This window comes from Lepidochelys kempii, chromosome 18, assembly GCF_965140265.1.
Source record: "Lepidochelys kempii isolate rLepKem1 chromosome 18, rLepKem1.hap2, whole genome shotgun sequence".
Classification (NCBI taxonomy): Eukaryota; Metazoa; Chordata; order Testudines; family Cheloniidae; genus Lepidochelys; species Lepidochelys kempii.
Window position 1 is genome coordinate 18452266 of NC_133273.1, and position 16450 is coordinate 18468715.

The following is a 16450-nucleotide window of genomic DNA, read 5'->3' on the forward strand; positions in this document are numbered from 1 at the left end:
TGAGCTTCAGCCCTGTCTTCAGCCCGCCACTTACTCTCTTCAGCCCGCCACTTCTCCTCCCAGTCATTTTGTGCTTTCCTGCACTCTGACATTATTTGCCTCCACGCATTCGTCTGTGCTCTGTCAGTGTGGGAGGACAGCATGAGCTCGGAGAACATTTCATCGCAAGTGCGTTTTTTTTTCTTTCTAAGCTTCACTAGCCTCTGGGAAGGAGAAGATCCTGTGATCATTGAAACACATGCAGCTGGTGGAGAAAAAAAAAGGGACAGCGGTATTTAAAAAGACACATTTTATAAAACAGTGGCTACACTCTTTCAGGGTAAACCTTGCTGTTAACATTACATACATAGCACATGTGCTTTCGTTACAAGGTCGCATTTTGCCTCCTCCCATCGCGTGACTACCCCCTCAACCTTCCTCTCTCCCTGTGGCTAACAGCGGGGAACATTTCTGTTTAGCCACAGGCAAACAGCCCAGCAGGAATGGGCTCCTCTGAGTGTCCCCTGAAGAAAAGCACTCTATTTTAACCAGGTGACCATGAATTATATCTCACTCTCCTGAGGATAACACAGAGAGATAAAGAACAGATGTTGTTTGAATGCCAGCAAACATACACTGCAATGCTTTGTTCTACAATGATTCCCGAGTACGTGTTACTGGCCTGGAGTGGTAAAGTGTCCTACCATGAAGGACGCAATAAGGCTGCCCTCCCCAGAAACCTTTTGCAAAGGCTTTAGGACTACATCTAGGAGAACCGCAAATGCCAGGGCAAAGTAATCCTTTCACATGCTTGCTTTTAAACCATGTATAGTATTTTAAAAGGTACACTCACCAGAGGTCCCTTCTCCGCCTGCTGAGTCCAGGAGGCAGCCTTGGGTGGGTTCGGGGGGGTACTGGCTCCAGGTCTAGGGTGAGAAACAGTTCCTGGCTGTCGGGAAAACCGGTTTCTCCGCTTGCTTGCTGTGAGCTATCTACAACCTCCTCCTCCTCATCTTCTTCGTCCCCAAAACCTGCTTCCATATTGCCTCCATCTCCATTGAAGGAGTCAAACAACACGGCTGGGGTAGTGGTGGCTGAACCCCCTAAAATGGCATGCAGCTCATCATAGAAGCAGCATGTTTGGGGCTCTGACCCGGAGCGGCTGTTCGCCTCTCTGGTTTTCTGGTAGGCTTGCCTCAGCTCCTTCAGTTTCACGCGGCACTGTTTCGGGTCCCTGTTATGGCCTCTGTCCTTCATGCCCTGGGAGATTTTGACAAAGGTTTTGGCATTTCGAAAACTGGAACGGAGTTCTGATAGCACGGATTCCTCTCCCCAAACAGCGATCAGATCCCGTACCTCCCGTTCGGTCCATGCTGGAGCTCTTTTGCGATTCTGGGACTCCATCACGGTCACCTGTGTTGATGAGCTCTGCATGGTCACCTGCAGCTTTCCACGCTGGCCAAACAGGAAATGAGATTCAAAAGTTCGCGGTTCTTTTCCTGTCTACCTGGCCAGTGCATCTGAGTTGAGAGTGTTGTCCAGAGCGGTCATAATGGAGCACTCTGGGATAGCTCCCGGAGGCCAATACCGTCAAATTGTGTCCACAGTACCCCAAATTCGAGCCGGCAACGTCGATTTAAGCGCTAATCCACTTGTCAGGGGTGGAGTAAGGAAATCGATTTTAAGAGCCCTTTAAGTCGAAATAAAGGGCTTCATTGTGTGGACGGGTGCAGGTTGACATCGATTTAACGCTGCTAAATTCGACCTAAAGTCCTAGTGTAGACCAGGGCTTAGTGGAACAATTAGAGTAATTCAAGGGACCATTTCGCCATAGTGGAAGGAACGAAAAAGCTGCAGAAAAGAGCAAATGCTGTGGGAAGTTTTGTTGTCATTGCAGGAGAATGGGGCAGTCATTTAAAAAAAAGCCTGATCTTGCAAACCCTTGACTCTTATTAGCAATTCCTTTCTCACCTGAGCAGACTGAAAATGACTGGGATTAACTGTGTAAAAACTATTCACATGAATCATGGGTTTACCGGACTGGATCACTGGCCAAAATTTTAAAACCTGCATGCTCAAAGCTACCCACCTGCATTGAACTGTCATGTTCTTCAAAGGTGCGGAGTACCTGTATTTCCCTTTGACTTTCATGGGCTCTGGAGCTGGTGAGCACTGCTGAAAAAGTTCTGGGGGACTCATCATCTGGGACCCAAATGGCTACAACACTGCAGACGTTAAAGTCAATGATATTGGTTTTTTGCTGAGTTCGGTGAAAGTTGGATAGAGCCGTTCAGAGTCTAAATGTGGGTTTGGGAGCCCAATATAAGGTGCCCTGATTGGCAAGTCACACAGCTGAAAGATCATTCAGCTATAAGCTTTAATATTCAACTCTAAGGCCCTGACACAAATCATAGAATCGTCGGACTGGGAGGGTCCTCGAGAGGTCATCTAGTCCAATCCCCTGCATTCATGGCAGGACTAAGTGTTATCTAGACCATCCCAGACGTCTGTTCAAACTGCTCTTAAAAAACTCCAATGATGGACGTTTTAATGATGAATGCCAAATTAATTGATTTTAATGGAGAGATCCATCTTTTCCCTGCCCCCACAAATCTATTCACTTGGGATTTAATACGTTGCTGAGGTTGCCAGAAATAGGTAGTCATCCTTCAGTAAATGTACCATCAGACCACACAGAAGATAATGCAGGTCTCTGAGTAGCGTCACTGTCCCATTGGACTTTTCCAGTGAGGCCATGACACCTTTTGGTGACCTCTGGTGCATACATGAAAAGCACCTGGAGTCCTGACTGCAAGGACACTGCTTCCAGGCACCTATTACAAAACAGACTAAAGATGACTCTGTCGGGGAGGGGCAAGAATCCGCATGAAATAGGCTGCATGCGTACGCGCTCACAATTCTAATATCTGCTCAGCCCGAGTCCGTGAGACTCATTCAATGGAAGCCTGGTGAGAACAGGTGCAATTCCTTTCCAGTTTGAGTCTGAAACAATATTTTGTGTATTTTACGTACTTTTTTTTTTAAAAAAAAAAAGCAAATAAAAGTCACACCCTTGAAATCAGAAGTCCGCGTGAACAATTTTTTTTCGAATGAACACCATCAGATGGCAACTCAAATATGCCTCTGCATCAGCCAGTGCTATGCAGCTCAACAAGATCTGTTGTTTAGCAAACAGTATCTTAGTTTGTACAGCGCCTGCACATTAGGGTCCCAGTCCATGGCTAGAGCTCCTAGGTGCTATGGTAATACAAATAATGATTAAAAATAGGCTAACCAGCAAGCGGCAGATCCTTGGCTGATGAAAATTATCCTAACTCATCAATATTTCTCTCTCTTCTCTTTCCATATTTAAAGTTCATTGGCCAGACAGGCACTGTGCACAGAATCACTGACAGAGGGGATGTCAGAGTTCAATTCAACAGTGAAACCCGCTGGACTTTCCACCCAGGAGCTCTGACTAAGGTAAGTGCTGATGTGGGAAACTGAGCAGAACAACAGCTGTGCGTAGAATGACAATGACTGTGGTCCCCTAGGATGTGCCATAATTAGTCTTGGACAAGTGCCAAAGAAAACGCTGCTAGACTAGAGAGAGTGGGGACAGGCTTAATTTCTTTCCAGCCATCAAGGCTAAGAAAATCCTTGATTTCTAGCTCTATAAGCTCTTGAGAGAGTCTGCTAAGAAGAGGTTGGGGTTCAAAAGAAGGGTGGTAATCGGAAGGATGTGATTTTTAATGCCTATCTCCTACAGAAGGATGCTAACATGGATGAGGGAGGCATAGGTACTGTAGGGTTGGTTTTCTCTCCTTTGCAGTGCGACTCTTCAAACCACTTGCACAGATTTCTCCAACGAAAAGGTTGTGGGTAAAAGGCAAAAATAATGTGGGGTTTGTATTTACCTAAATAATTTGGACTCTGTCAATAACTAAGCTGAAAAGTTGTTGACAGACAAAATCTCGTAACAGCTAGGGCCTGCTCCTGCTCCTCTAAGAGCTAATGGGAGCTAAACTTCTTTTGACATCAGTCGTCCATGATCAGGCCTTTAATGGATTAAAAGTTGGAGTGCTATATGGAAGTGAAATGCTTTCCCTGTCACATCTGGCAAGCACCTTCTCTTTGCTCCTTCAGGTTTGTCCTTGAAGCTGATCTGCAAAAAATGGGTGGGGAATTGGGTCTGAGCATGGTGGGGTGTATTGTTTCTTTTGTTTGTTTAAAAAGGCCTAGAAGGGTTTTGGTCTGGTTTTGTTCTTGCTTGTGTCAGCATTAGGATTTCAAGCCTTGTTTGCCCTTGGATGACTCTGGCAACTGGACAATTAGTGAAATAATGTGGAAGAGTGAAAGCTGAGCAAATGGGGGGGAAAGGGAATTTTTAGTTAGAATATTTCAAGCCCTGGGTGGGGGATGCAGTTGTTGGTTTGTAGTTAGTTAATATTTAACTCCAATGCCAGTTAAGTTTTAGAGAGAGGATGTCTCTGCTCCTGGCCCTTTCAGTTTATGGTTTATTGTGAATACACTTTCTCTGAGACAACCAACAGCATCATGGAAGACCAGATGTGACATGCCTGATACTTGTTAGGTTAAAAAAAATCAAGCAGCAAAGAAATAAGCCCAATTTTTAAGAAATCCTTTGTAGCTCACCTTTAAATCCTACCTCTTCCTATGATCCATCCATCCATCCATTTTCTCATCAGTAATTTCCCCCTCCCCTGTTAATCTCTGCCTTGTGTGTGTGTTGTTTGGGGCCAGTGGCTGATGGATTTAATCCTGTTGGATAACTTCCTACTCTTCGAGTGGCCCTATTGACGCCAACGGGGCTGTTGGTCGAGGAAGGGCTGACCCAGTGTTTGTCAGGGGTCTGCTCATTAGGCTGTCGGTTTTGGGACCAGCAGATATTCTTTGTCAACATATGTAAAGGGTAGACATATGGGGCTATCTGTGTTTATTAGTGATTTCTAATAATGAGATCGGAGGCCCCGATTCAGGAAGGTAATTATTTACATGCTGAAATGCTTTCCTGAATCAAGGTCTGAGTGAGCAGTGCAAAAATATTCCCTGCCGACGTTCGTTCTTGATTTAAAACTGACTTGCTTCCACTGCACTGAGGCCCCTTTCTGCGTCGCTTTCTCTGAGCCTCTTTGTGTTTCACTGGAATAGACGTCTGCCAGAAGCGAGCTTGAGTCACATGCCGGAGAATTTGCACTAATCACATTTTATATTTGCATGCATGCTTGCGCTCGCGCTGCTCCTCCAATCAGGGAACAAGAGCAACACCATGTAGTTTATCTGACCACTTGCACCTAGTTAGTGACTCTGTCTGGTATGAAAAGCTTGCGTGTCCCCTGGTTTCTAGGGAAAGTACCCCCTTGTCCCCTTCCTGGGCCATACCATTGCCGACGCTGCTGTTATGGCATGCCTGGCCTCTCCTTGTCCACAATTGTATCCCTGGTGTGAATGAGTTGTAACACAGCAGCTTTACTCATGGGAAAGGGGAGGTGGCCCCTCTAAATTGCATCTCCGTTCCCAGGGGTGCTGCCTGGGGACAGTTATTTAACTCTGTGTTCGTCCCACACAGCACTCTGCTTGTCAGGACTCCGTGGGCCCTTTGTGGGCCTGAGAAGTGAGGAGGTGGCTGTAAGCAGACAAGTCCCAGTGATTATGGTTAGGGAAGCTACTGGGGTTTTTCTTTTTAATTAAAATGAACCCCCTGCCAGACACACAGAGCCCAGGAGAAGCTGATGAGCCTCACCCTCCAAGGCAGGACCTGTATGAACAGTGCAGCCACACTGGTGGCTCCTGCTTCCTTGCACCTGTCTGAATGCCAGTGTAGACATGTTAACCTCTCGCTTGTCTTCGGCAATTCCTTCTGGTTATCTCCTTCAGCTGCTTCTCTCTTCCCCACACTTCCGCCGTGCCCGTGTGTCTTGTCTCGGCTGCTGATCTTTAGCTCTTCCAGGCTTCCAGCAATAACACCTAGCCTTTAGCAAGCACCTGTCATCCTCAGAGCACCTGACAAACTGGAACTAACCTTTTCTTTCCTCTTGCTCTCTTGGCTTTGCACGCTTTCTTGCCACATTCTTTGGTCACTTCTGGCTTCCCTTCCCATCTCTGCCTGAGCTCTCTGACAGATACAAGTCTTTTTTTGTCCAACTCCTCCTGTCTTGGGGCCCTGCTTTATAAAGTTGAGGTTACCAGCCTTCCCTAAAGTGATCTGTCTTTTGGAACGTGGATGCATTTAAACATACTTGGTTATGTGGGTGACGGGCATAGACGGGCAAACTGGTCCCTCTCCATAGAGCAGGAACATCTGGCAAAGGAAGGAAATGGATGATCTCTGACTTCCCATATCTGGTGGAAATAGCGAACAAAGTTAACACCAGTACAGAGTTAACTATATTATTGAACCCTGAGTGCTGCATCTGGCATGGAAACGGGGCAGACCTGGGGAAATCCCTGTGCAATCCCAGCTGATATTCATACGTGTAAAATCACGTGTGAGTGGCTGCAAAAGAAAAACATTTGCCCTGCGTAATCCTGCACGTGGCTTTTTTTAAATAACATGACTGATGTTTTTGCAAAGGTTAGTGCTTTATGGAATTGTTTTGTTATGGGTTATCTTTTTTTTTTGCCTTGGTTTTTTGTTTTTCATCCCATAAAAGCATATGCCTTTCTTTTTCTTTTAGCTCAACACCTTTTGGGTTGATGATGTTGTCCGTGTGATAGATGATATGGAAACAGTGAAGCGATTCCAAGCTGGTCATGGGGAGTGGACAGATGAAATGGCACCTGTGAGTGTGCTCCAGTTCCAAGACAGTCCAGTAACTTGCAATTTCTAATCCATAAAAAAAAAACGTTAGCGGCTGGATATGCTAGCCTCCTTGCTCTTCAGCACCCCCTATTGGTCAGTGCATGGAGACATGTGGGCATGCTAATGGCTTTGAGAAAGAATGTTGCTTAATGTATCTGGTCCTCAGCAATGCGGCCTCCCAGCAGCGTTCAGAAAATAAGGGCAAAGGGTGAGTTGGGGACGGGGAAACACCTGTCAAAGGAGATAGCTACCCATGAGTTTAAAAGGAAATTCTGCTGAAATTTTAAGCAAACAAATTTAATGTCTCCCTCTTTTCTTCTCTAATTCTCAAGGGTGAGGGACAAACCATTGCAAATGGAAAACTCTCCTCTGATCAGATTCATGGGGCAAAAGAGCAGAATACAGAGTGCTCCATAAGCAGCAAAATGCACAGCAGAGACCGCCAGCTTTGTCTGCCTCTTAGGGTTCTGTAAACCATGCTTTGTTGATTCACTGGCTTCCTCTCCAGATGTTTGTATTGTACCTTGGCCTCCCTCTTCCCCTAGTATGTGAAAAGACATCCGTTTTGTATACACCCAAATAAGAAACTGTTGAGAACACTTTTGTGTGTTCTTGAAGTGGGAGTTGTCGTCTGCAGCGTCTCAGTGAATGCTTCTCTTCACACGCTGGGAATGCTGCCTGGGAATCCACCCTTAGAAGCGTTACCTTGGTTCTGAAAAGCAGGAAATACGTTGCTTTCCTTTTAAAAAAAAAAAACACAAAACAAAAAAAACCCATCTCTTCCCATTGCAGACGCTAGGGCACATTGGCAAGGTGATCAAGGTGTTTGGGGATGGAGACTTGAGAGTGTCTGTCGGAGGGCAGTCCTGGACCTTTAACCCAGCTTGTCTCACGGCCTACCAGAGAGACGAGGATGCAAACCTCATGACAACGGAGAACACCAAGGAATCTAAAAGTGAGAGAGCAGGGAGGGAGATGTGGTCCAGTTCTGGCCAGGGCTGAAAAATAACCACTTCATCTTTCTAGGGTAACAAAAGTATTTCTCTTTAGAACGTGTCAGATGTTAATTGACTAATCGCTTCATTACCCTTCTCCAAGCAGAGTCCCAAAAATCCATTTTAACCAAATCAGGGGAGCACCGATAGCCTCAAGGTTAAGCCTCAGGACTAGGATTTAGGACTCCTGGGTTCTTTTCCTGGCTGTTTTGTAGGATTGCTATTTTGGCAGTGGGTAAATGGCATAACCTCATGTGCCTCAGTTTCCCAGTCCATAGCATGAGTATAATGATGCTTCCCTACTTTGCAGTGGGTGGGAAGGTTAGCCCACGCTAGCAGTGAAGCTGGGGTTTGGTTTTGTTGTTTCCTGTTTTGTGAATCTGGTCATGAAAGTTATGGCCATATGTTTGAGAAAGGGGAAGGCTTGTTGATTTGTCTTGCAGAATAAATTGATCCTACATCACGTACCCCAAGAAAAGTTAGCATAAAAAAAGAGAGAAACTGCTGGGGAACAAAGTTTGTGGCTCCATTCAGGAATTAGTTTAAATCCTGTTGAACTTTGGAGGAAACTAGAGCCAAACTCGGTGACTTAGCACTTTCTCTGATGGAAAATAACAAGTGGAACTCCCATCAGACACTAGGGAAGTGTCGTGAGTGCAAACCAAATCTGAAATCCTGTGGTCAGGATTTTCCTTTCTCCTGCAGGAGAAAGCCTTTTATTGTCTTCCAACTCCCTCCTTCCCTACAGCTAGGAATTCATGTTATTGCTTGCCCACATATAATGACCCTTAGGGAGGGGTCTTCTGCAGGCATTGAACCTGGGATCTCTGGATTTAGAAGTATCAGCCTCTGTTGCTTGAGCTAAAGGACTATGTCTGTTAGCTGGAGGCAGTAAAGTAACAAGTTCATAAAGCTCTTTATATGGACTAGTCAGTATAGAGGGACAAAGGCCCATACTGGGTCCATGTGGTCACCCATACAGCTGCTCATTGCCACTATGTAACCTGGGGCTGTTTCTCATCCCCACACAGGCACTTTGATCTCCATCCTAGAGAAACTGCTGTGCCAGAAGATGGAATTGGATCATCCAGGGCGCTTGGTCGTTGAGGCGGCGCATGGCAATGCTGTTAAAGTTGAGGACCTGGTTCAAAAATACCCAGACAAGGCAAGTCTCAGAGAAACCCTCCAAGGTCGATGTCTTTTGTCGTCGATGTGTAAAGCAAATGGGGGGCTGCTAAAACCTACTGTAAGGAATTAACAGCAGGTGACTGGTTTTTTGCTTTAACTGACAGTCCTAGAGCTTGCCTCTGCTTCAAGGGGTCCTTTGCTCCCCCTGGCAGGGCTGTGGGACTCTGGCATGCAGAATTGCCCTGTGCCATTGTAGCTCAAGAGGAAGCGTTGTCCAGTGGTTAGAGCAGGGGGGACTAGAAGTCGAGAGCTGAGTTGCTGTGGTATCTTAGACACCTTTTGTGTGCCTAAATTTCCTTTCCTCCCCTCCCAAACGGTGGATCCCAAAACTCACTGCTTTGTAGCACGGGGCGGGAGGCTGAATTCCCTGGTGTGCGTAAGTTGCTTTGAGATCCAGTGGAGGGCGTTGAGGCATTATCCCAGGAATTTAGCCGGGATAACTGCCATGTCATAGCAGGGCACTTTTTGCCTGGGTTAGGGCTGGGCAGGAAACCCCACTGATCTAGCCTGGGCAGTCTCCCTTACGCACCAAAGTACATGCAGGCTCTATGCTAACAGACCCACCAGCTTGAACTCTGCCCTCTCCTTTCCTATATCCACTCTTTAGAATTCACATAAGCAACCTGACATGCGCAGTTTCTAGTGGCAACCAACGCAAGAAATGTGTATTTCAGTGACAGGCCTGCTTTGCTTGAATCCTCCAGGAGCCAGGCAGCATGGCTAGAGGTGCAGCCCCAGGCTACCTGCTATGTTCTGCTGCATCGGGACTGAGTAGAGATGTCTGGTAGGATCAGACCAGTGGAGCCAATCCCAGAATAAATTACATGAACACAGAAACCATTCTACTGAGGCAGCATGGTCTGGTGGTCAGGGCACTCGACTGGGACTCGGAATTCTTGGGTTCTATTCCAACCTCCACCATCGCCTTCCTCTGTGACCTTGGGCAAGTCATTTAGCTTCTCAGTGCCCCATCTCTGTAGAATAGGGATAGTGAGATCTGTTGATGAAGGGTGCTATACAAGAGCTAACCCGTATTACTATGTACCTGTTGTTTGCATTCTCCGTGCACACATACTAGGCACTTGTGATGATGTGGCCCTCATCCTAATGCATTGCCGATAAAGAGAAGAGTTTGTATACAGATACCTTCGCAGTACAGTTTGGGGGCTGGGTGGTCTCTGTAGCCACCTATTCAAACACTGGAAGATTGCCCAAGATCCTAGCTACCCCCTTAAAAGCTGCAGGTTTGTGCGTGAGTAAATGCATCTGTCACAAGCCAGAGAACTAGAGAGCAGAATGCCTTCGCATGGTGTCCTTGGAAGCAGCTGGGAAAGGAACATAAATCCTCTGGAGGCCCTGGCCATGTGGCAAGCGAGAGCAGATTGATGGGACATTAACAAACACCAGGATCCATTCTGAGAGGACTATAATGAAGCTGAGATCTAAGGTCTGACTTAATGGTTTGCTGCCAGATAATTGTTCCAGTTCATTACATGCAAAGTTAGGAGATACGGGGAGGGAAAGAATATAGCCAGGCACCAGTGATGGGGTCTAATCTGAAATGGGAAAGTGCCACGTGTCAGGATTAGGTCAGGAATAGTCTCGCTGCATCCTGGCCTCGGAGAGGAATTTGTTCTTTCTACTAGACAGTTATAAATAGCGAGAGGCAGGCGGATCCAAGGGCTTGCTCAGCAAGGTGAGATGAATTGCCTGCCAAGGGGCTCCCAATGGGGCAGATACCAATGTTAAGCCCTTTACGTAAGGGGGATGCATTGGCATCCAGTGTGTCATTACCAGAATCACCATCCTGTCTAAGCCCAAGAAGGAAACCCTGCACAAACTACTGCTTTGCACAGGATCAGCTGTAGAAAAACTCCCTGTGTTACTTGCCAAGCCATGAAGCCTTTGCCAGATCCCTCACTCTTTCCCTTTAGCCATTCATTGATTTCATTAGTGTCCCTGCCCTCCTGTCTTGGCCTTCTACTTTGATCTTCAACTCCTTGATCCTTAAATCTCACAGCAGCAGGTCAGCACTGTGATTAGCCCTCCAGGCTGCCCGGTATGTAAGTCTGAGTGACTGAGAATACTTGGTGCTTATATCATATTCGCCTCCTTCAAAGCCCAGTGCGAACATCAACTGACCTCTCGTCCCCCTGCCAGGCAGGGAGATATTGTTGGCTACTGTAGCTTTTGGCAGAGAAGTTAAGAATCAGCCCTGGTCCCTGTGGGATTTGACACAAGATCTGGGATTAGACACCCAGGAGTTCCTGACATAGCATCCAGGTCTGTGCTTGCACCACTCCCTTTTTGGCAGGAAGTGCCCTTTCACCGTTGGGGTCTGGAATGAGTCAATATGTTGGTTGGGGCAGGAAGTGCCTTTTATTTTAGCTTTGTACAGCAGCCAGGGCTGTGCAGTGCCATTTAAAGTGGTGTTGGGGGCATAGATTTCCTGCATACAGTAAACTTCAGTGCGCCGCCCCGCTCCTAAACCCTAGAACAGAGGTTCTCAATGGGGGGGGGCATCAGACTTTTGGGGGCACAGCAAGCCTCTGATTCATAGATTCCAAGGCTGGAGGGGACCAATGTGATTATCTAGTCTGATCTCCTGTATCACACAAGCCATGGAACTTCCTAAAATAGTTCCTGGGGCAGAACTTTTAGTAAAACAGCCATCTCGATTTAAAAGCGGTCAGTGATGGAGATGGGAAATTGTTCCAATGGTTAATTATCCTCACTGTCAAAAATTTGTCTTAAATTTTCAGTCTGAATTTGTCTAGATTCAACTTCCAGCTCTTGGAGTGTGTTAGACTTTTCTCTGCTAGATTGAAGAGCCTAAATATTTGTTATCCATGTAGATACTTACAGACTATAATCCAATCACACCTTAATCTTCTCTTTGTTAAACTAAATAGATTGAGCTCTTTGACTCTGTCACTGTAAGACCTGTTTTTTAATCCTTTAATCATTCCTGTGGCTCTTCTCTGAACTCTCTCCAATTTTTCAATATCCGTCTTGAATTGTGGGCACCAGAACTGGTCACAGGATTCCAGTCGCAGTTGCACCCGTGCCAACTACAGAGGTGAAATAACCTCTCTGTTCCTACTTGGAATTCCCTCATTTATGCATCCCAGGATCACATTTGCTCTCTTGGCTTTATCATCACACTGAGAGCTCATGTTCTACTGATTATCCACCATGACCCCCAAATCTTTTTCAGAGTCCCTGCTTCCCAGGGTAGAGTCCCACATTCTTTGTTCGTAGATGTATTCGTTTACATTTAGCCATATTAAAATGTGTATTGTTTGCTTGCTCCCAGTGTAACCATTCCAAATCACGCTGTAGCAACAACCTACCTTATTAGTTATTTACTACACCCCCAATTTATGTAATCTGAAAACTTTTAGTGATGATGGTATGTTTTCTTCCTGGTCATTGATAAAAATGTTAAATAGTGTAGGGCCAAGAACTGGTCCCTGTTGGACCCAACTGGAAACATACCCGCTTGATGACAATTTCCTGTTTACAATTACATTTTGAGACCTATCACTTAGCCAGGTTTTAATCCATTTAATGTGTGCCATTTTAATTTTATATTGTTCTAATTTTTTAATCAAAATGTCATGCAAGTACCAAGTCAAATGCCTTATAGAAGTCCAAGTATATTACATCAACACCATTACCTTTATCAACCAAACTCAGACTCTCATTAAAAAAACAAACAAAACTAAGTTTGTTTGACAGTAGTTTTCCATAAATCCATGTTGATTTGCTTTAATTACATTATCCTTATTTAATTCATATTGAGTCCTGTGTCAGCCCAGAATCAATGTCAAACTGACAGGCCTATAATTACCCAGGTCATCTCATTTACCCATTTTAAAGATTGGTACATTAGCTTTCTTCCAATCTTCAGCTCCGTGGCCTGTGCCCAGCACAATGGGCCCCAGATCCTGCTTGGACCTTCTGGGTGCTGTAGAATACAAGTAATCATCTCTCTTTCCCATCAAGTTATACAGAGTCTTGGAGCAGGAACAGTGCCTGAGTGCACATTGAGACCTTTCCTAAACAATTATGTGCCTGGATCCTTCCATTATTGCAGGTTGATATAAAGAATCAGGGCAGAACCGCACTGCAAGTCGCTGCCCACCTGGGCCGGGTAGAGGTTGTGAAGATCTTACTGCAGGCGAATGCCAACATCGATCTGAGGGATGAAGAGGGGGACGCAGCTCTCCATTATGCAGCTTTTGGGTAGGAGCTTTTTCTCCCTTCGTACAAGTGTAACCTCAGTGATGCTCTGTGCCAAGGGCCTGATGCTCAGCTGGTGCAAATCAGCATAGCTAGATTTGAACCAGCACCACAGAGAGGGAAAAGGCCTCCAACCATGGAGCTGCACTAATATATGCTAGCTGAGGATGTGGCCCTCAAACTCCAGGGGCTGGTTTGCATGAAGCCCCAATCTCCATGCGAAGGTGAATTCTCCATAGTATGAACACCTTGGTAGAAAACGGGGGTTACTGGGGTTTGGGGTATGTGAAAGGAAGAGAAGGTGACTGAATTTTGAGTTCCTTTTTTGAATGTCTGTGTACAGTCTAGACAGACAGGAGGCTGAATTCTGTTCTCTATTACCCTGGTGTAAATCCAGAGGAAGTCCATCAAAGTCAACAGGGGTTACTCCAGATTTACATTACGCCAACAGAGAGCAAAGCCTGGTGCTCCAGTTAGGATTTTTTTTTTTATGAGACAAGAGAAGGATGCAAGAACCAAGATACTCATGATGTTGCATGTCTAATAGTTGTAGACAGAGAATCTCCATCTTTTGATCGTAGTGTCCAATTTTTTTTTTTTACACCAGGAATCAAGCTGAGGTTGTCCATGTGCTCGTCAGCCAAGGAGCCAATGCAAACCTGCTGAACAATGCCAAGTGCACAGCCTTCTATGTCGCCGTCAACAAAGGATTCACGGAGATCGTGCGGATCCTTTGTGAGCACAACTGTGACGTCAACCTCCCAGTAGGTTATTTTCATGCCTCGTATAATTGAAGATATTTTTGCTGCTTAACGGTTGTGGGTGAAAGTCGATCCTGAGAGCTTGGCAGTGTCCTGTGGTGCTGGGCTGGCTTCTGCCTAGAACTCGCAGCCACCCTGCTAGTCTAGTTCTGGGTCCCTCCCTGCACACCGACACCTCTCTGTCCGCGCCAGAGGACCAGCTGGTGTGGGGTTCTGCTCCGTTTGCTGCTGCCATTCCTGGGAGAACCGTGGGGCTCTCCCGGGAACCGCAGCAGCGAAAGGAGCAGAATGCGGGGCTGCTGTGCAGCTCCATGCCAGCAGCTGCTCCGGCACGGCTGTAACAGTACTGCCCCCAGGCGGGGCTGCCTCCAAACCCCAGACAGGAGACGCTAGACGCAGCTGCATGGAAGGGCTGGGGGCGGTACAGCCGGGCTGGAGGGGGATGGCCCCACGTTCTGCTCCTCCTGTGTCTTTCCAGTGTGGCGGACTGGCTATAAATATCTTACTGGTACGGCGGACCGGACCAACCGCCCTACTTGCACCACTGCCTTAATCCGGTCCAGTAGCACCTTCTGCTATTCCAGCAAAGGGTGACCCGTTAATTGCATTATATTTGAAGGCTCCAACGATGCCTCTTCCTGTTCCCGATATCGGGCTGGTGAGATTTTATTTTTCAATTTGGTATAAAGGAACTTGGGAGAGCAGCAATGAAGTCACTGGGCCTGTCCCGTTTCTAGGGCTACCGGACTGGTCTGTAACTAGTCTTTAGAGACCAGTGAAGTAGTTTTTCTTGTGGGGTGTATGAAATTAGGGGATTGGCAGCCCAGGAAACTGAAGGCCTCTGTCTGTCCCCCACGATCTAGGTTCTGGCTACACAAGCATGCCCATCTCCCCTGTCCGTGTGCCTCAGCCTCAACTCATAAGGACTCCTCCTAGGAGTGAAAGGAGAGACCCCCCACTCTCCAGCAGTCCCGTTCAGACCTTGGCTTCCCTGCTGAGGCTATCATCAAGATTGCCAGCTTCAAGGCTGGCCAGTGGCAGAGGTGGCTCTTTCGGTGATGTGGATGCTTGTCTACTAGGAGCTGAGGCCCAAAAAATTCATTTCATGTAGGCCATCGAACTGCCATCGGGTGGTGGTGACTCATGGTTGTTTGGCCTGCACTTGCCCTGTATCCTTGTCTCAGCCAGCCCCTCAGGGATGGTTTGTTGGAGGGGAGTCTCTCTGATGTCACCTGTGCTTTGCTATGGCTCCCTGTAGGATTCATTTGATGACACCCCCCTGCACTATGCCATCACTGCCGATTTGAAAAACATCATCGAGATCCTCACCGAGGTACCGAACATCGATTTCACAATCCAGAATCGCCAAGGCTTCAACCTGCTGCACCATGCTGCTCTGAAGGGCAACAAGCTGTAAGTGAAAGGGGGGAGCTTTTAGCGTGTGACCCTGTTGATCAGGGTGTGGTGTGCGTCGCTGGGAAACCCACAGGGCATGGGAGGCCCCCTGGGACGGGCTGAGGACATGCTGTGTAATCCTGACAGGGAGCGGAGCCTGGGTCTGAGCTAGAAATTCCCTGCTCTGCTGGTGATGAATCGGGGACAGCAACCGCGGTTGGTGAAAGGGACATTGGGAGACCAGCGGACTCTCTATGAGGCTGGGGAAAGGGGATGAAAAGCCTTTTGAGGAAAGGGCTGAGGCTGAGGACATGGAAATGTACAGAGCAGAAATGACCCTCCCAGCAGAACTTGGCTCCCTGGCTGCCGTTGCTTGTGCCACCCCTCATCCAGACCCCTTCTGCCAATTCCCAGAGGAAATCCCCTTCTCCTTGGGGGTGAACTAGGTGCTTCTCCATAACCAGTTTGTAGTATCTGATATTGTCCTGTTAGGGGACAGGTGCTTCCCTTGCAAAAGGAGGTGGACTCAGGACCTCTCAGATCCTTTCCCTATCTCTAACCCCATGGTCCTGTATCAGTTTTGTTAATTCTCTGCAGAAATGGCTCCTCAGTCAGGGAAGACGAGGCTGAGATCACCACAATCATTACACCAAGGATCGGTGATTGTCGGCAGTGCAAACACAGAGCAGTGTCTTAAGCAGTCACCTTTCTGCCCCTCTCCCACCTTCTCTCCTACAATACGCCCGTGCATTTAGCCTTGCGAAGCACAGCAGAGTCATCTTCTGAGATGGAACCAGAAATAGGTGCTTAATATTCCAAAAGGCGATTTCCTAAGCCTTAGCTGAAAAGAGTCCCGTCCCTCTGCTCCCAGGGAGCAATGAACACATTCCTAAAATCTCATCTCATCTTTCAGGAGAAATGGCAGCAAAGTGCTTCGTTCGTTTGTTCATTTCTTCTCTGCTGCCTTGTGAGCAGCCTCTGTTTCTGAGCCCTGGAAAGCGACCCACACACAGATGCGATTTCTGGCAGAGGTCTGAAGCCTTTTCAAGGATTATGAGATCTGT

The 16450-nt window shown here is 47.0% G+C and overlaps 1 protein-coding gene across 10 annotated transcripts in view; it reads left to right on the top strand.

Annotated features, from left to right (window-relative positions):
* The window catches only part of MIB2 (MIB E3 ubiquitin protein ligase 2), a 109628-nt gene that overhangs the window by 77035 nt on the left and 16143 nt on the right, over positions 1-16450 (top strand). For 8 of the 10 annotated variants that reach the window (XM_073317014.1, XM_073317018.1, XM_073317021.1 and 5 more), the window contains 7 exons: positions 3355-3462; positions 6678-6782; positions 7595-7757; positions 8829-8962; positions 13085-13233; positions 13838-13994; positions 15250-15404. In XM_073317014.1, the coding sequence (XP_073173115.1) occupies positions 3355-3462; positions 6678-6782; positions 7595-7757; positions 8829-8962; positions 13085-13233; positions 13838-13994; positions 15250-15404 (971 nt within the window). The remainder of the gene's footprint in view (positions 1-3354; positions 3463-6677; positions 6783-7594; positions 7758-8828; positions 8963-13084; positions 13234-13837; positions 13995-15249; positions 15405-16450) is intronic. The other 2 variants (XM_073317019.1, XM_073317020.1) reach the window with 1 other exon arrangement.